The following is a 21,216-nucleotide window of genomic DNA, read 5'->3' on the forward strand; positions in this document are numbered from 1 at the left end:
TATAACCGCGCAACTCAATATAACTCTATATAACTATATAATTCTATATAATTCTATATAACGCTATATAACTTTATATAACCGCGCAACTCTATATAACTCTATATAACTGCGCAACTCTATATAACTCTACATAACACTATATAACCGTAAAACTCTATATAACTTTATATATTCTATATAACTCTATACAACTCCATATAGCCGCAAAACTCTATATAATTCTATATAACTCTATATAACCGCGCAACTCTATATAACCGCGCAACTCTATATAACTCCATATAACCGCGCAACTTTAAATAACTCTACATAACCGCGCAACTCTATATAACGTTATGGTATATATGAGTGGGTCAACTAAACTTCAGAATCATCCCAACTGCCATGCAATCTCCATCGCCCCAGCCCCCTTCCGAGTGACGCACCGACCACAATCTGAAGCCATTACGGAGGAAAATGAAACCACTCGACTAGCTCCCAAACTGAATGTTACACCTGCTATAAAAATAATTTTTATTTTAATAACTCTAATAAAAAATAATAATTTTTGAAATTAATATTGCAAAGGAGAAAAAAATCTAACAATTCCAACGTTTGAGACGTACATCTGACCGACTCTGCACGCAACAGCATCATCTTCCGAACGGAAAAGGATCACTCGTGAACCAACATCATCACCGGCATGTCGTGGTGTTAGAAAAAATATCATTTAAAATTTTATTAATTAACAATTGTAAAACAATATTGAGTGTAATGTGCTCTGACTGTGTGTGATGTATTGTAATGATTGGTTTGTGTAATGTAATGTAATGTTTTGTGGGTGTAATGTTTGGTGTGTGTAATGTTTGGTGTGTGTAATGGTGACGTAAAACAAAAACAAAAACACACAACAATCAGTAAGTGAAAATTATAAAGAATAGAAGTCACCTACATATACCTACCTACCTACAGTAAATTAACTCTTATGCCTTAGCCTACCTTTAATAACAATTAGCTCATCTCAAATCTTACCTACTTATGATCAATTAACTCATCTTAGGACCTAGCTTACCTATATTCAACTACACTCAAACTCATGGCGTCGTCAGCCCGGTAGAGAGGAAAAGTTTCAAGAAGGTAGAAGACAAACATGACAACAACACAAAACAAATGAATGTATTGTGAGTGTGTATTGTAGTAATGCGTGCGGGCTGTGTGTATGTGTGTATGTATGTGTGTGTAGGTATGTGTGTGTGTATGTATGTGTGTGTGTGTATGTATGTCCTGCCACCATCTGAGACGCATTGATCACCAACCATCTTCTGAGACATGCCCGTAATTTGAAGGACACGCCTGCACAAAAATATTTTTTTAATTCATAACGCAAATGAAAGTTAGTTATTTCGTGTATGCGTGCCAAGTTATGCCAAAATTTCATTTAATTCACGTTATAAATGTAAAACCGAGTTGTGATACATATCGAAATTAATATCATCAACGTCGATCAACAATCCTGCCACTACTGATGTTGCCTTTGTCACTTTTATAACTGCTACTATTATTAATAAAACTGCTGCAGCAGCTACTACTACTACTGCTACTACTACTACATTTACTAAAGTAAATGTATCAGCGCGTTATAACACATAGCAAGAAAGGCTCATCCTATTTTTTTAAAAGTTGTACACGTTCGGCTAGCCAGCCATCGAGCCGTCATACATTTTATGCATTAAATACTGCTTGTACTACTAAAATAAAACAACTACCATTACTACCACCACTACTACAACTATTACTACTATTACTGTTACTACTACTTTCGTTACTGCTGCTACTACTACTGCTGCTTCTACTACTGCTGCTACTACTACTGCTGCTACTACTACTACTACTGCCGCTAAAATTACTATTATTATTACTGCCAGAGCTTTTAAAATATATTTTTTATTATTATTATTCATTGCATTTATACAGCGCCCGTTTAAAAAAACAATTGTCACAGGCGCTTCAACATATTAAATGCTATTAAAGGCTGAACGGATAGGTTTTCAGCTGTCTCTTAAATTGACTTGGAGCAAAATCACCACTGCGCAAAGTGTTCGGAAGGCTATTCCGCAATCGTGGTCCGACCAGAGCAAAGCTTTGAGATCTAATCTTGAGGTTTGTCTTTGGAACACACAAAAAATTTGAATCAACAGACCTCAGTTCATATTTTGACAACTTTGCTCTATCATTAGTAAACAAATCGATCATATTTTGTGGTGCAACATTATTCAAAGACTTCTAAATTAATACACATATTAGCACGTTTTAAACTTTTAATTTAACTCATACGCAAGTAAAATAATATTATAATGTCTTATTTTTTGAGGAAACGTTCGGCGGGCCAACCGGGGCAAAGACTTCCACCTCACACCATACACACAAAACGATGTAAATTATTGTTTTACATAAATATGTAAAATGAATAAGGGTTTTTTTATTTCAAAAATTTAATGTTAAGACGTAACTTTTCTAAATGTGTGTGTGTGTGTGTGTGTGTGTGTGTGTGTGTGTGTGTGTGTGTCCCAACAAACCTCGGAAATCTTCTCCACTGCCATCCAACCTCCTCCATTCCATTGCACACCGATCATCATTCGGCGATGACCATGAGACCATAAGACCTGCTAGAAAAAAAATTTCTGAATTTACCATCTTAAACGATGAAAAAAATAATTTCTGAATTTAATACAACAAATAAAAAATAATTTCTGGATTTAATATTGAAAATGAAAAAAAAATTAGTTAACAATTCTAACATTTGAGATGTAGCCATCAGTAACTCGAGCAGCAGCACCATCTTCAGAACGGCAGAGGATTAGTTGTGTTGTTGTGTTCACCCACCATCTGGTCTGACTCTTGCAACAGTCTCATCTCCCAAAAATCGGATAGGGCGTGTTTGGAAGAAATGTAATTTTCAGAGTGTTATTAACACTAAAATGAATGATGAAAATGAAAAATTAAACAATTGTGTGTAATGTTGTGTGTAATGTTGTGTTTGATTGTGTTGTAATGTTGTGTTTGATTGTGTTGTAATGTTGTGTTTGTGTGTGTGTGTAATGCTGTGTTTGTGTGTGTGTAATGTTGTGTTTGTGTGTGTGTAATGTTATGTGTAATGTTTGCTGGGTGTAATGTTTGCTGTGTGTATTTGTTGTGTGTAATGTTGTGTTTGCTGTGTGTTTGATTGTTTTGTTAGTGTGTGATGATGATGTGAAACAAAAACTAACACATAACAATCAATAAATGAGAAGTAGCAAGAATCGAAGTCCCCTACCTACCATAAATTAACGCTTAAGCCCTAGCTTACCCAAAATAATTAGCTCAACTCATCTTAGGCCCTAACTTACTTATTTTCAATTAAACTCAACTTACTCTTGGCGTCAGTCCAGAAGAGAAGAAAAGTAGAAGAAAGTAGAAAACAAACATGACAAAAACACAGAACATATGAATGTTATGCATGTGTGTGTGTGTATGTGTGTGTGTGTTGTTTGTGTGTAATGTTGTGTTTGATTGTGTGTTATGTTGTGTTTGTTTGTGTGTATGGTATATGTGTGCGTATGTGGACGTATATATGTGTATTGATAAATGAGTGGGCGAACGTAAAAAACAACTCAACTTCAGAAATGTTTTCTGCAGCCGTGACGCATCACTGATTTGTTGAAAGCTACACCAGAGTCGGAATGAACTAGAAAGCAATTTTCCAGCCACAATTCGGATACATTTCTGCCAGTTAGTATATTGATAGTTTTAGTTTATTAATGGTTTTTTAACGTATAAAAACATAACTAGACAACCTCAAAAAAAACATTTGGCTAACATTAAAATGGTTTTAAAGCCTTCCACCAAATATTAATACATCAAAACATAGAGCCTAACCAGGCAGGTAACGACAGAAATATGAACTATCTAGTTTGCAATTATTTGGTTGATTCAAGATACTACACATAAAAAACGTTGGAATTTTTATTACCAAGTGATACATTTTCATGTAAAGTAAAATTAGCACATTTCTAATTCATATGCGAGTAAAGAAATTAATGACCATTCCTTTTTAGCGAACGTTTCAATGTACAGTTGTACACTATTGGCATGCCAGCCAGCCAATAGTTTGAATTAGATATCTACATTACATTCATATATAATTATATATATATATAAAATATATTTAATTAATATGACTTGAAAGTTATATATAATTTTAAATTACCTCTGTTGATCAGCTGGGGTCGTTGCGGCTCGACTATGGCGATTATCGGCTGCGGTGTCGTTCATGACCAACTGATTGACGTTCCAGATGAACGAAAACAAAACGCAACTAACTAAACTGACGTAACCAGAAGATAAATTAAAATGAAACAGCCAAGATTTTTCAGTCTTTTGATGCAACTTTTAATGCATTGAAAACACTAAACGAATAAACTAATATTTGACATAAATTAAAATTTAACGTTCCAACAATTATAATTGTGATTGTGATTTGCGATTGTAGTGAGACAGTTCAATACCGTTCGAGTTGTGCGCACTTTTGAACCTACTGCGGTAGAAAGAAAAATTAGTGACAATCCCTTTTTTTCAAAACGTGTACGTACACGTTGGACATGCCTAAAAACTAGCCGACCGGTCGACATACATTTTATGTATCAGTATTACTTATTGTTCGTGTGCGTGTGTGTCTGTGTGTATATGTCTTGCTACTGCTACTAATACTGGTGCAACTGCTAGTACTACTACATCTCCTAAACAACCAACAATGAAAAAATTTCATTCGACATCATATTTATTCTCCGCCAGCTTGCATTCCAACCTTTCACATTGAAAGAAGCAGAATCTTAAGTGATTTTATGTACTAATTGTTTATTTTGATTACTACTGAACTTTACGGCTTAATTTTTGGCTTCATAAAACGTAATCTTCCATGTCGACGGTTGATTGGTTGGATTAGTTGGTTGATTGATTGGTTGGTTGGTTGAGTGGTTAGTTGGTTGGTTGATTAGTTGGTTGGTTGGCTGGCTGGATGCTTAAACGTGTAAGAGTGGATTTTTCGGTGTGTTTAATTCAACAGTGTGAAAATTGTAATAGTTAATCTGTCTTATTGCATTGCTCAGAAACTTCACCATCACAAAAGCAGCGCATACAAATACGCGTAATTTCACGCATCATGACTGAGTAATTTGTGTGTATTAAGTGGAAATCTCATTGTATTCAAACCCAGTCACTGAATGAAACGCAGAACAGGGCGTCTTAAACTACTACATTATCATAAAAGAACGTTTAAAAATGTTTATTGAATAAAAGTTACAAAATATAATTATTAAAAATAGTAATATTGTAATCTATTTTGTAATCTATTTATTAAGTATTTATGATTACAATTTATAAATTTGATAAAAGGAAGTTTAAGTATGTAAAGAACCAACAAGAGATATTAAAAAACAAAACTTATTGTTCTTTTGTTTGCAATTATTTTGTTGCAGGTACAAAGTTAACGAAAATACAGGTTGTTCTGTGTCTAATTTATTACAAACTGTAAAAAAAGAATAATTTTCGATCAATATTTCATTAATTGTTAAATAATTAGTTAGTTATTTGTATGGTGGGTGTTTTTTAATTTAATATTAATTTATTAGATTACATTTATCATTATTTTATTGATAATAAAATTAATTTAATTTAATAATTTAATTTATTATTAAATTAAATATTAATAATAAAATAAATACTTGTTAATGTCGAATAAAGACCCATTCTAATTAATCACCAAATCAATGGTATGATTATATTATGATATAATGAAAAATTTAATCCACACTGACTAATTGCTAAAAAACCTAGCATATATTTAATATTATAAATATATAATAAAATAAAGCTAGAAACACAACAGCAACACACATGACACAACTAAGAAGAATACATGGAAAATATGGAAATGGAATAAAATTATAAAAAGTTGAAAGAAAGAGAAGTTATGTTGAGTTTCAAAAAGTATCAGGACTTGATCTCACTGCTATTTTACAAGCATGGTTTGACTTGTTCTACGTACCCAGCTATCTACATCTGTGGTGTCATCATTGCTTTCCTATTTGTTTGGTTAGTGAGCCCGTAGTAGTGTAGTCTATGTTTGTTTATTGTGTATTCTATTTTATTAGCAAATAATATTATAAATATAAAATTTTAAATAAGTTACTTAGTAAGTTAGTATATTTCTGTACTAATCTGTATTTTAATATCTAGTGTGTTGTTTTGTTACTCTTACTAGTTGTTATGATTAACATTATGTTATTAAAGTATGTTTAATCATGTCTATTCTATGTTGTTAAGTTACTCCAGTTGTTATGATTAAGTTATTAAAGTATGTTTATCTACCATATCTATGTTTGTTTATCTGTAGTTAAAGTATGTTCTATAATATTTTCCACAGTTACCCATTCTCAGACCTGCCATTCCCAGCGAACCCTGCTCAGTACTACACCACACCTTTTCACGGCCACCAGGTGCCTCTGTCTCGATCCCACTTCAATGTCCACTTTAATAGCTCTGCAAATCTCATTGACCCTGATGTACCAAGATGGGTTTGTGTTTGTCAATGTATTTAGTAAAATTTTGTTACTCTATTCAGGAAAACTACTACACATAAAGAAACAAACTATCTGACACATGCATATTTTTTAAAGAAACGCTAACTTAAGCCATTAAGCTCCTCCCACTGTAGATTTTTATTGTTTTAAAAGTGGATTTTAAGCAGATTCTATCTCAAGTTTAAATAAATCATTACCTGACTCAAAAAAATGATCAAGTTAGGGTTTAGGTGTTAAAGGCTTAAATTTGGCATAAAACAATTAAAAATTATAATGAAGAGATGATTTACTGTGTGTTAACCCTGAGTTTTCTTAAATTGATTTTTTATTATATTTTAGCTAATAAATAATAAATAAATTAATTAATTAAATTATTTATTCATCTAATAATTTTTTTTCTTTTCTTACGATCAGTACTTTGATGCACCAGTCTCGTACATACAGCAAATTGTGGTTAAATCATCATTGCCATCATCTCTGACCTCATCATCTTCATCGTCTTCATCATCTTCGTCTGCATCTTCATCGTCTTCGTCATCATCTTCATCTTCCTCATCATCTTCTTCACCATCACCATCAGGTTTAAAGTCTTCATTAGAAGTTGTCTTTGATCTGTTGGAGCACATAGATTCTTACAGGTTGAATGACAGGTAGGTAATAATCACTATATTTAATGTTATTATTATCGTCATATTTATTATTTTATTATATTATGTTATATGTTTGATGATGATGATGATGATGGAAGATGATGCGGGAAGATGATGATGATGATGTTCTTAAACCAAAGGTCACTACACTATGCCATACATTTAACAATTTCACAAATGTTATTCCACACACACGCACGCACGCACACACATACATGCATACATACACTCACACATACATACATACACGCACGCACACGCACGCACACAAACACTGTATTCATTCATTTATTCATCTATTTATGCTTTATTTCAATCATTGTACATGCATCCAAATTATATTTTCAAGTGTAAATGTTTCATTGATCATTTCAGATATACTAATTATTAAAATTGTATTAAACATTCACTATTGTAAAAATGGTTAAAAATCAGATTACATTTGTAGCTTAGCCCAAATTTCTTTTTTGTTGGAGGCAACAGACCTTTTCCACCTTCTGGTTTCATAATTTTGTTTATCATTATAAGTAATATTAGAAAATTGGGTGAGGGTAAAATTTTATTTATTAAAAATTTCTATCTCTGATGATTTATTTGCTGCTTGTCCTTTTTCGTTGTCATCCTTGCTACTGTCAGTCATCTTAACAATCTTCACAGTTTTCATCATTTTCATTATCCACATCATCTTCACCATCTACATCGTCTTCACCATCTACATCATCTTCACCATCATTCAGTAACAGAATCCTTTCAATGACTGACCTGTGTTTTCGAGTTTCTGAAGTGACCTTGTCCCTTTCATCGTCATCGTCGTCATCATCATCTACAGGTGGTGGTGGGGATGATACCGTTGTTGAGGATAACGATGGTGATGAGGATGATGGAACGTTTCATCTACCTCAGTATAACTGCCTGTTTCTCTCACCTGCCAGATTGTGGGATCAGGATCGAGATAAGTGAGTGGTGGTGGTGGTGGTGATGGTGATGATTGTGGCGGTGATGATGATGATGATTGTGGCGATGATGACGATGATGAGAATGGTTGAGATGTTAGCAAAGATAAAATGATAATATCGGTAACTACAGCAGTCTCAGTTATCCCAACAGCATGACTAAACTTGAAAGTTTATTGGTTTGATTATTATTATTAGTTTAATGATGACGACGACGACGATTATGAGGATGATAGTGATGATGATGGTGATGATGATCCTAATATGGCAAAGTTTTCATGGTTAATGTTGATGTGCTTCTCATCAAATGAGTTAACCAAAGACTGAGTTCATGCTTTAAAAATCCGCTGACAAGCTTGACACTAATGATATCGGTAATGATAATGATGATGACGACGATGATAATGATGATGATAATGACGACGATGATGATTATGATTGGGATGGTGGTGATGCTGGTGACGACGATGACGACAACGACAATCAATTGTAACTATATTAAGAATGATGATAATGAAGACGATAGTGATGATGAAAATGATGATGATGATGACGAAGAAGTTGATGAAGGTGATGATGGCGATGTTATTTTCTTAAATGCGTTGTTTCTTTTTTCTCACACCGAACCAGATTTCTAAAGGACAAAGATGTAATAAAAAGCATCCACAGACATTTAAAAAAGGACATTTACCATCAGAACATAATTGGTAGGGAAATTAAACTTTGTCTATTGGTATTTACTTTAACTTTGTCATTACTTTAACTTTAACTAACTCACTTTAACTCACCTAAAATTTTAATTAAACTTCGCCTATTGTTATTTTCACTTACTACTGCTAGTACTATTCACACGCAATAATAACCTGGTCTCTATTTAATTACACTGTAGAATTTTTGTTTGGTGTTCCTGGCTTTAAAAAGTACATCTTAGAGCAAGACAAAGACGCAAAGACATATAATAATAATAACAACAACAACAATAATAATAATAATAAGGATGGAAATGATAAAAATAATGACAATCACTACAATGATAGCAATAGACCTGTGATGTTTGTCCTTACATTTGCCCTTAAAGAGTTTAACTATAAGTTTGTGTCTACTCTCATTTAATTGTCGTTCATTCGTTCTTTTATTCATTCATTCGTTATTTTATTCATTCATTCATTTATTCATTAATTAATTGATTGATTCATTCATTCATTCAATCAATCAATCAGTCATTCATTCATTTATTCGTTTTATTATTATTAATGTCATTTATATGTGTTTCTTTGTTCGTTCGTTCATTCACTAATTATATTACAGAAGCAATTGAAATACGTAATGAATCATCATTAATTAATTTTCAGTGCTTGATATTAACGAAAATAATAATTGTCGAGATGAAATTAACCAGAAATTTTTAAAAATTCTTTTTTTAATATATAATTTTTCTTCCAAAAAAGATTCATCGATTCACTTAACAAAGATCTACATGAGAAATACCACAATGTTATTAGCTCGGCACCCATAAAGAACAACAATACTTCATCATCGTCGTCGTCCTCATCATCGTCCTCATCATCGTCTTCATCGTTACCGACCTTGAGAGTTGACCACATGGTACACATACATTACCAGACGCACAACTACTTTGTAGAGTACACCCCCCTTATATTCGCATACGTCGTCTTATGTCTTTATCTCTACTTCTCTGTCCGTTAGTCTTCGTTCAGGGGTTTTTTCATTATGATTAATATAATTATTTCATAATTAATATAATTATTTTATAATTAATATAATTATTTTCATCGTAATTATTACAATCTACACTGGCAGGCAAAATAGAGATGGTGAAGTCGAAGTGGGGGCTAGCCCTAAGTGCCATGGTGACCGTTGTTGCTTCTCTCTTTATGTCTGTCTCTCTCTGTATGTCTGTCGGCCTCACTCCCAGTCTCAATGGAGGGTTTGTATGCGTGTATGTATGTCTGTCTTTATGTTGGTATGTGTTTGTTTGTTTGTCTGTCTGTTTGTATCTCTATATGTCTGCAGGTCACTTAATTTCAATGGGGGTTTGTATGTGCAAATGTCTGTGTATGTGTGTATGTTTGTGTGTGTGTTTTTGTGTGCAATATTGCATATCTTTTGATCTCACTCGAGTTTCAATATTTGTGTGTGTGTTGATTGCATGTTTGCGTGTGTGTGTTTATACTTGTGCGTGTGTGTGTGTTTATGTTTACATGCGTGTAGTTATTGCAACTGATGAAGAGTTTATCATCTCGCAACAGTGAAATCTTTCCATACTTGGTGGTGATAATCGGCTTGGAGAACATTCTGGTGATCACTAAGTCCGTGGTAAGTACGCCTGTTCACCTGGAGGTCAAATTGAGAATTGCTTTGGGTTGGTGTCTGTCTGTCTGTCTGTGTTCTTTGTGCTGTGCTGTGTTTGTGTGTGTTGTGTTTGTTTGTTGGTGTGTGTTTGTTTGTCTGTCTGTTTGTCTGTTTGTTTGTGTATTGCTGATATTTTACACAAGTTCATCTGTTTGACCGCTACCCTGCTGAATCAAGTCGTCCTACGTTGTTAACATCAATGATATAAAAACCGATCCTGATATGATATATTTGTGACCGTGACTTGTACTTCTTGTTATTTGTATAGATCTGTCATCATTAATCTACATGCGACAGATAATTAAAGAGATAACATTCATCACTGTTAATGTAATTATTGCTATATTCAAAATTATTAAAATGCATTTACACCAATTTAATGAATTTGTGAACGAACGAATGGATGAGTGAATGAATGAATGAATGAACAAACGAACGAAGAAATGAACGAATGAATAAATGGGTTAATAAATGAATGGATGATTGAATGAATGAATGCACAAACCCTCACACGCACACAGGCTTGCAGAAGGAAGGATGGTACATCTTTAAGAATCTTCTAACTGAATTTTTCATCCTAGCCGTCGGGTTTTTAACTTTTGTTCCCGCCATTCAGGTTTATTGGGGTTTTTTCATCGGTGTTCTTCTGTTTCAGGTTTTTTGTTCTATGTTGTTGATTGGAAAGAAATGAATTTTTCTGTAAATTTTTTCACAAATTTGTATTTAAAATGTTAGGAGTTCTGCCTGTTTGCAATACTGGGTCTGGGATCGGATTTCTTCCTTCAGATGTTCTTCTTTACTACTGTTCTGTCTGTTGATATTAGGAGAATGGAGGTTGTTTCATTGATTGATTGATTGACTGATTGATTGATTGTTTGATTGATTGATTGATTGATTGATTGATTGATTGATTGATTGATTGATTGATTGATTGATTGATTGATTGATTGATTGATTGATTGATTGATTGATTGATTGATTGATTGATTGATTGATTGATTGATTGATTGATTGATTGATTGACTAATTGGATATCTGATGGTACGAACGAACGAGCGAACGAATGAATGATAAATGAATGAATGAATGAATGAATGAATGAATGAAGGGGTCAGGTCATTGTTTGTATGATTGATTTTTTGATTCATCATTGAATTAGTTCATTGGTTGGTTACTGAATAAAACTACAACAACATCAACTTCAAATGAATAACAACAACATCAGAATTTCAACAACATCAACAAATTAAAATCAACAACAGCAACAACATCAACAACAACAACACAGAACTAACACCACACACATTTCGACAACAAAAACAGCTATCAGATCTTCAGAGGCATCATTCAGCATTGGAGCGCCAACGACGAACAAGCAGCAGCAACAACATAAACAACAACACCAGTAACCCCACCAACAACAATAACAACACGCAATGCACGTATAAAGACCATCATATTCAAGAACTAGGTACTTTAATATTACATTTATTTTAAAACGTTTGGCTGTAGTTTTTCATTTTTATTACTTCGTTGGCTTTTTTGGGCTTGCATTTGCTGCTGTTTAATCTGTAAGGCTGAATGTTCTAGACTAGAGTGAACTCAGAACCTCCCTTGATCGTCTTATCTTATTTGGCAGGTTTGTCAAAGTTGTCACAACAGCGCATTTCATCGTCGTCGTCGTCATCACTTCAACCGCCACCACCAGCATCATCACCATTTTCTACGCTGTGGTACCTCTACAACAGGACCACAAAAAGCCACAACTACAACAACAACAACAACAATATAAACAAAGGCAACAAAGGTAATAGTTGCGACGATGACGACGATGATGGTTATCTGTATGATAGTGATGGAGAGAAAGTATCAAAACGAGTGAGACTGCTCCATGTGTGGGCCAGGTATCGGATACTGCAGAGAGCTATCATGGTACTCGTTTATTCATTCTTTCATTTATTCATTCATTCTTTCATTCATTCATTTGTTCATTTTGATTACAACGATTTATCCATTTATCTTAATTTTATCAAATGTAATGTTTGTTGATTGAGTGAATAAATGAATAATCAGTTGGTTAATTGATTGATTGATTTTTGATTGAATATTTGACTGAGTACTAATCACACTGCTTAACTTGGTCAGGTTTTCATCATCATATGGATAGCTCTCGTGGTCTTCAAGACAACGATAATGGATGACGAACACTCATCACCATCGTCGTCTTCATCATCATCTTCCTCCTCATCAGCATCATCATTTGTCTCAAACAAAGATACAGCCAATATGGAAGATTCCTCGTTTGAACTACCAAAGTTGTTTTATAGCAGTAAACTCAGTAGCAGCAACAAAAACATCACTTACTTACAGAGCAACAAAAGGTCATTTATAGATTCGCCATTTAGATCATCGTCGTCGTCTTCTTCATCATCATCTTCGTCATTATTATCTTCGTCGTCGTACATGGAGCATAATGATTTGGAGCTATGGAAACAGTTGCCATATAATCATTGGGAGAATTTGTACAGTTGCTATAACATCAGCCTCATGGGAAGGTTGGTTGTGTTTTTATTCCTTGTCTGTGTGATTGTTTGTGTTGTTGTCTGTGTGGTTGTCTGTGTTGTTGTCTGTGTTGTTGTCTGTGTTGTTGTTTGTGTGGCTGTCTGTGTTGTTGTTTGTGTTGTTGTTTGCGTGGTTGTCTGTGTTGTTGTCTGTATTGTTGTTTGTGTTGTTTTATTGTGATATGCTGTTGCCATGTTTTTGGGCCGTAATAATTGTTGTCATTTTTGTTAATGTTGATATGCCCCAGTAAGCAATAAAATCCGCTCGTTCCCATGTTTTATATGCATTTATATACTAAAGTATTCTGCCATTAGGTACCTCACCATACTTCCAAGCATTCATTTATCCATTGGTGGCCCATCCCTCATTCAACAACAACAACAAAAACAAATGTTGTCGAAAGATTTTAAAGATGGTAACGCATCATCATCATCACCAGCGCAGCGGTATCATTATCAGGATAGTTCCCTCTTCAAGTTCATCAACAAATTGGCGAGTTAATTGGCTGGCTTGGCGACAAAATTATTTTATCTAATTATAAATGAAATTAAATGAAAATTGTTTGTTTAATAAAATTAATGAATGATAAATAAATAATAAAATATATAATATTAATAACAATGGGTAATAAAATACAACAACAATAATAATAATAATAATACAGATTCGATACCCAAGAAGTACCTTAGAATTCGTACTCAGTACATTCCTGGGTCTCTTCAGTGTGGTTCTGTTGTCCTGTTGCTTGTTCATGCTCTATGACTGTTTCTGTCCACGAAGGTTGTTTGTGTGTGTGTGTGTACACAATGTATATGTATGTACGTATGTATGTATGCATGCATGCATATTTGTATGAATGTATGTACGCTAACGTATTTATGCGTACGCACCTGACTACCATCAGATACGCAAGTTGGAGATCGTCGTGGAGCAGCAGACATGCATCAGCAGATGGGAGGGACCAGCACAACAAGTACTACAAGCAGATCAGAGAGGCCAGACCGTTGCTTCTTCGTGGTCATCGCCAGGTCAGTCTGTTTCTGCAGTCCGTCAGTCAGTGGATGGATGGATGAATGAAGGAATAAATAAAGGAATGAATAAACATGATGAATAACATTAGTTTACGTAATTGTTCCTAATCTTAAATTTGGAATCAGCATCACTCAAACGTATAATATCAGCAAAAATACTCAAGTCAGTAGACATTTTTTTTCATATGTAGGCCAGTGTGTAGGTAAGCAGGTCATGAAGGAAGGATTGATTAAATGATTGGTACAGGCAACTTAAATTATTGAATGATTTTACAACCTTACGTTAAAAGAACTAAACTAAAAAAAACAACACACGCCGATACATTTGAATGCTACACAGGAAGTTGAATGCATATGTACCGACGGTCGTCTGATAGCCAGTTCCTGTTTGGGAGGGGAGGTGCGTGTGTGGGACTCGGAAACCGGAGAGTGCATATCCGTCGTTACCAGACAGCGGTTGGTTTTTTTTATGTTTTTGGTGTTGCTGCTGACTGTGAATCACTAATGATGAAGTTGGGATTATAGTTGGGCTTAAAAAGATAATTTAAAATATATGGGCGGCCAAGTGGTGGTGTAATGGTTAAGGTGTCTGTTCCAGCTGTTGCAGTGACTAACTTCGAACGCAAAGTTATTCTTCCCTATCCAATGCAATCTGTGTAATGCATGGATTCTAGGGTATTGACATAGACTGTGCGTGATCATGTCGCTATCTTTGAAGAATAATTGAAATAGATTCATAAAGAATGAATGGATGGGCAGACGAATGAATGAATGAATTAATTAATGAAAGAATGAGAAATTACTTTCAATCCTTCCTTCAAGTCGAGCGCAATGTAGACCTGAACTGGCCGTCAGACAGAGAAAGCATTTGACGTCATCATCGTCGTCGTCGTCATCACCTCCTCCATCGTTATCATCATCGCTGTCGTTGTTGTCTTCGCCACAGCCGTCACCTTTAACCCCACTCTCAGCGGCAACAAAACAACATTCATCATTTGAGGGCTATGAACATCTCCCACACAACAATCACAATCATGCAGACAGTTTATATAAGCAACACCATCATGATCATCAACAACAACTAAACCACCACCACCATCATCATCATCAACAAGAACAAAAACAGCAGCAACAAAAATCGCCCTCACTGCTACCAACGACACCATCGTTTGACCTCTCAGCTATCGACAACTTCTTCTGCGATAGCAAACATTCTTCCAAACATGAAAAACGTCATCAACATCAGCAGCACTCCAGGCACAGGGTGGTTGATGCGACCTTGGCCTCTATCATTCCAGACCTCACTGAGACCATTGACACTGATTTCCTGAGAAGGGCAAGGTCGCGTTGTAATTAGTTGCTATTTATAACTTTTTGGACCCTTTTTTTAATGATTCTTTTCTCATTTCACATTAGGCTGTTGGTATTTAAATAGGTTTTATTGGTTAATTTTTGTGATTTCATGTTCTTCGTTCATCGTTTAGTGCCTTAAGATCTGTTTCTCTTTTTTAAAATAACAAACAAGTTCATCACATGAACGCTCTATTCCCTTCAAATAGGTTAAATAAAAGTAAGAACAACAACAACAACAACTGCGACTACATTAACAACGGAACCAACGCAGATAACAACGAGAACATCAATAGCATTAACATAAACAACAACAGCAGCAACACCATTAAAAACGACAACATCAAAATTAACAATAACACCAACAACACCATCAACAACAACAGCAACAGGACATCATCTATATTCCGGTACCCTGTCAACATAGACGACGACGACGACGATGACGACTGTATCAATCACAAACATGATGAGGCCGCATCAAATGATAACATACTCACTTCAAACACTCTTATCAGTTACATATCGTCTGATAGAAACAGCAGAATTAGCTGTAGTATAGCTAACAACTCCAGTATCAATAATAATAATAATAATAATAATAATAATAATAATAATAATAATAATTACAGTTATAAGAACAATAACAATAATGATAATAATAATAATATAAATAATAACAATAATAATAACATAGACTCTAATACTGTCGTACACAGTAGTAGTAGTGGTCTTAACAATGTTAATAATAGCGATAGTAAAAGTAATAATAATAGTAATAATAATAATAATAATAACAATAATAAAAGTAATTGCGGCTTTGATTTTACGCAATTTCAACCATACTTTGACGAGCAACGAGCCATTTACGAATCGGGCAAGCAAAGGCAGAAGATAGTGACGTTGAGGAAGAGGAAGAGAGATAAGTGTCTGCATGCTAGGAGTCAGAAAAAAGGTTGTAGGGTTGATTTGCTGTTCTAATCTTTTCATCTTTGGGTTTTTGTGGTTTTTTAGTTGTTGTCTATGTTCATGATTTGATTTGCTGTTCTAATCTTTTCATCTTTGTGTTTGGTGGTTTTTTAGTTGGTGTCTATGTTCATGATTTTGTGGCTCTCTTAAATACTTAAGTCATTTTTTCTGGTACTCAAGCTCCAGTTAGTTAATTTTTTAAAATCTACAAACCTTCTTCAGTTTTATAACTTTGTTGCTGTTGTTTATTTTTGTCACAGTTTCAAGCGTTTCATTTTTTCAATTGTTTTTATCTGTGTGTCTGTGGGTCTTTATTATGTACTGGTCTTCTCTACTTAATCATATTTTTTGTTAGTTTTGTGGTTTTGTTGCTGTTCTAATTCTTTACATTATTGTTGTTGCTGCTGTTGTTGTTGCTGTTGTTTTAATTTTTTATGTAAGGGTTGATTTTATTCTATAGATGAAGTTGTGGTAGATGATGAAGAATTCACGCTGGGGTCTGCCATCTGGTGTATGGCCTTCAAGTCCAATCTCATCGTTCTCGGCTGCGGGTCTGGAGATATTGAGGTTTTTGTTGGGGCTGGTTGTTGTTTAGTGGTGATGGTGTTGTTTGGTGGTGGTGCTGTTGTTTGGCGTTGTTACTATTGATACGCAGCGTGTGATTTTGTTGTTTTTCATATTTTGAAATTTCGTTTGTCTTGTTTATCACGAATGCTATAATGAGGATGGGAATGATAACGACGATGTTGATAGAGTAACATTTGATGTAGTTTCCTAGTTTGGCACCAATCGGTGGTGCACTTGTTTTGAAGTTTAACCTACTAAAACATTCAAAAAAACACGTGAAACTAGTTTTGGGACATTCAAACCAGTTCGCTGCTTGGCTGCTTCAGTCATGACAACAACAACAAAAGTGTCATCAACAACACTAATTCTTTGCGCTTTGATAATGGCAGCAACAACAACATCTTTAATAACATTAACAACAACAACAATGTTAATAAGAGGAATAAAAATAATGGTATAACAGCTCTCTGCCTTGTTGATGATAGGTTCGTTATTACGCTTCTTGTGTTGTTTCTGTCTAAGTTATCTAATCAATTAATCAATCATTTGATCAACCAATCTATCATTCAATCACTCATTCATTCAATCAATCTATCATTCAATCAATTATTCATTCAATCAATCTATCATTCAATCACTCATTTATTCAATCTATCAATAGGCCAATCAGTTTTAAATCAATTCACCAATCTGCCAATAATATATTATCTAATTGTCAGTCCATCAATCATTCAATCAATCAATCAATCAACCCACCAATCAACCAACAAAACAGATTGGTGGCAGGTGGAGTGGACGGTACAATAGATTTTTATCAAATTAAATGGATGATCTCGTATATGGGACAGTTACATTTAGGTGGTTGGCCGGTTGTTAATTGATTGATTGATTAATGGAGTGATTGATTGATTGATTGATTGATTAATGGATTGATTGATTGATTGATTGATTGATTGATTGATTGATTGATTGATTGATTGATTGATTGATTGATTGATTGATTGATTGATTGATTGATTGATTGATTGATTGATTGATTGATCGATTGATCAATTGATCAATTGATCAATCGATCACTTAATTTGAATCGATTGCTCACCCACCCATTCAGATGGCCAGAAGAGTTTCCAGTGCACACACTTGTGGTCAACCAGGGCTCACCAGCTGACCATCAACTGCATCCAATCTGACGGTGCCCTCGTCTTGTCAGCCGGCCAGGATTTTATCGTCAAGGTTCTGAGAACGAGTGAAGAATTGAGCGGATGAATAATGGAATAAGTGTATGGAGGAAAGTATGATGGAATGATTGAATGAATGAATGAATGAATGAATGAATGAATGAATGAATGAATGAATGAATGAATGAATGAATGAATGAATGAATGAAGAAATGGAAGTAAAAAATGATGGAATGATTGAATGAAGGAATGAACGAACGATGGAATAATTGAATGAAGATATGATGGATTGAATGGAGGAATGATTATTATTGTAGTGGGTTAAGGAGTGAATTGTTGCTGATCGAATACGCAAACAAATGAATCATTAATTGATCATTTGATTGAATGATGGAATGAATAAATGAATGAAGGATAGAAAGAATGGTGAAAAGTTGCATTTGAAAATGTTAGAACTATGTATATATATATATCCATGGAGTATGTCTATTTTCCATTTACAGCCATCATCCGATCATATCTCTCCTTTGATTCAGGTCCACAAGTTAGCCGACCATTCCTGCCTGTACACTTTGATAGGCCATGAGGCGTGTGTCACTACACTTCTGGTTGATAAGGTGATGTTTGTTCGCATGCTGTTTGTTTGTTTGTTTGCTTGTTTGTTTGCTTGCTTGTTTGTCTGTGTTTGGTTCATACGGTTTGCTATTTTTTTCATTCATTCATTCGTTTGTAAGTGTGAAACGCATTCTTTTACGTGTGTTTTGTATTAGAAAAATAACAACAATAACAACAATTACACCCAAAACAACCGCAGCAGCATCATCAACAACACAAACAACATCCACAACAACAACCGCAGCAGCATCATCAACAACACAAACAACATCCACAACAACAACCGCAGCAGCATCATCAACAACACAAACAACATCCACAACAACAACCGCAGCAGCATCATCAACAACACAAACAACATCCACAACAACAACCGCAGCAGCATCATCAACAACACAAACAACATCCACAACAACAACCGCAGCAGCATCATCAACAACACAAACAACATCCACAACAACAACCACAACACAAACAACAGGACGACAAGTTAGCGATAACAGGATCTGACGACTGTTCACTGAGACTCTGGTCTCTACAGACAGGTTGTAAGATGGACAGATGATAGATAACTTCATCATATTTCTATTGCCCAGCCGTAGTTTTGTAATCATCGTCGTCATCATTCAGTCATTCTCACCTCATTTGCACTTTTATTATTTTTAATTAACTTACTTTTTTTTTATTTAATTAGTTGGGAACACTTTATTTTGATAGCTTGGCTAGAGTGTCATTGAATTGTAGAAATGTACGCTATATGAATTGAATATATCTGATTGATTGATTTATTAATTCATTGATTCATTAATTCATTGATTCATTAATTCATTGACCGCCATCATCTTCGTCTTCATCATCACATCACATAGGTTCATGCCTTCATAAGCTCATTGGTCATGAAGGGACTATAACCTGCGTTACCTACGATAACAATCATTACAACAACTCCGGTGAAGCCGATGATGTCATACGGTTGTTATCGCTGCAGTCATCGTTGCTGTTGTTGTTATTGCTACCTATCACTGTATATCTATGTTATTGTATGTATGTTTGTATCATCGTGTATCATTACATGCACGTGTATGTCATCAGTTATCATTTTCATCATCGTTATAATTATTTCTCCTGTTGTCATTCATCATTGATATCTTCGTCGTCACCATTATATTGTTGTTGTTGATGATGACGTCGACGACGATGATGATGACGATGGTGATTGGTGATGATGCAGGTTGTTCAGTGTTGCGTTGGACGACAGGTTGTGTATCTGGGATACGCGAAGAGGTCATCTCCTGCATTGTATTCAAATGGTTGGTTGGTTTGTTGGTTGGTTGGTTGGTTGATTGATTGATTGGTTGGTTAGTTGGTTGGTTGGTTGGTTGATTGATTGACTGGTTTGGTTATGGCTCATTATTCAATTCCTTTATTTTTTAATTTTAAACTTTTTCCTTCATTCCATCTGTTTGTTCATCTGATAATTTATCCATCAAATATTTCACTCGTCTATCTATCCATTCATTCATCCATCCATCTCTCCATCCATTCATCAATCAATCTATTTATCCTCCCAATCCGTGAATAGGATCCTGGATGTAGCAACACGTTGGCAGTTTTATCCCATCAACTCATCCTTACTGGGGGACTGGTACGTGTGTTCGTGTGTGTGTGTGTGTGTGGAATCTGTTTGCGTTCGAATCCCGTCACTGCAAAAGCATTTCTAGGCGTCTTAACCACTACACTACTACTACGTCATTACGTTCTTAATCTATTTTGTAGGGCTGCCTCTACCTGTGGGACGTGGATAAGGAGGTGGTCCTCCGAAGAATGCCCCTGAGTGAAGAGCCCTCTTCCGTCTTTATCAGACAACTGTTCGTCTGCCAGGCAGGTCATATTGTCTGCGATTATGGGTCACAACTGAGAGTCATCAGGCTTAATTTTGTACTTGAGAAGGATGAGTAGTTAGTGAGTGAATTATTGAGTGAGGGAGTTAGTGAATGAATTAATGAGTGTGCGAGTGAGTGAGTGAGTGAGTGAGTGAGTGAGTGAGTGAGTGAGTGGGTGAGTGAGTGAGTGAGTGAGTGAGTGAGTGAGTGAGTGAATTAATGAGTGAATTAATGAGTGAATTAATGAATGAATTAATGAGTGAATTAATGAGTGAATGTATGATTCTGTCGTTGATGAATTATTTGATTTGTCGATGGAAATATGAATGGATAATTCTAATGAATATTGGATCGATAGATTAGAGTAATTGGATTTATTGATTGGTTGATTGATTGATTTGGTTGATTGATTGATTTGGTTGGTTGTTTGATTGATTGATTGATTGATTGATTGATTGATTGATTGATTGATTGATTGATTGATTG

At 34.8% G+C, this 21,216-nt stretch overlaps 2 protein-coding genes across 2 annotated transcripts; one reads left to right on the plus strand and one right to left on the minus strand.

Annotated features, from left to right (window-relative positions):
- Window positions 1-2,007: 2,007 nt before the first annotated feature.
- HELRODRAFT_163569 (hypothetical protein) lies at window positions 2,008-2,676 on the minus strand (the record flags this gene model as incomplete). The annotated part of the gene is made up of 3 exons (XM_009027407.1): window positions 2,008-2,209; window positions 2,493-2,496; window positions 2,559-2,676. The coding sequence occupies 3 exons, from the start codon at window positions 2,674-2,676 to the stop codon at window positions 2,008-2,010; spliced, it is 324 nt and encodes a 107-aa protein (XP_009025655.1).
- A 3,313-nt stretch (window positions 2,677-5,989) lies between these two features.
- On the plus strand, window positions 5,990-21,195 carry HELRODRAFT_189270 (hypothetical protein; the record flags this gene model as incomplete). The annotated part of the gene is made up of 25 exons (XM_009027408.1): window positions 5,990-6,111; window positions 6,443-6,593; window positions 7,014-7,249; window positions 7,987-8,205; window positions 9,651-9,904; window positions 10,024-10,150; window positions 10,473-10,585; window positions 11,097-11,230; window positions 11,899-12,046; window positions 12,284-12,507; window positions 12,721-13,130; window positions 13,816-13,917; window positions 14,042-14,165; window positions 14,509-14,568; window positions 15,295-15,509; window positions 15,728-16,473; window positions 16,948-17,070; window positions 18,166-18,287; window positions 18,769-18,849; window positions 19,329-19,392; window positions 19,717-19,819; window positions 20,079-20,157; window positions 20,430-20,492; window positions 20,624-20,799; window positions 20,915-21,195. The coding sequence occupies 25 exons, from the start codon at window positions 5,990-5,992 to the stop codon at window positions 20,919-20,921; spliced, it is 4,203 nt and encodes a 1,400-aa protein (XP_009025656.1). The 3' UTR covers window positions 20,922-21,195.
- Between the last annotated feature and the right edge of the window lie 21 nt (window positions 21,196-21,216).

This window comes from Helobdella robusta (genome assembly GCF_000326865.2).
Source record: "Helobdella robusta unplaced genomic scaffold HELROscaffold_5, whole genome shotgun sequence".
NCBI classification, from domain to species: domain Eukaryota; kingdom Metazoa; phylum Annelida; class Clitellata; order Rhynchobdellida; family Glossiphoniidae; genus Helobdella; species Helobdella robusta.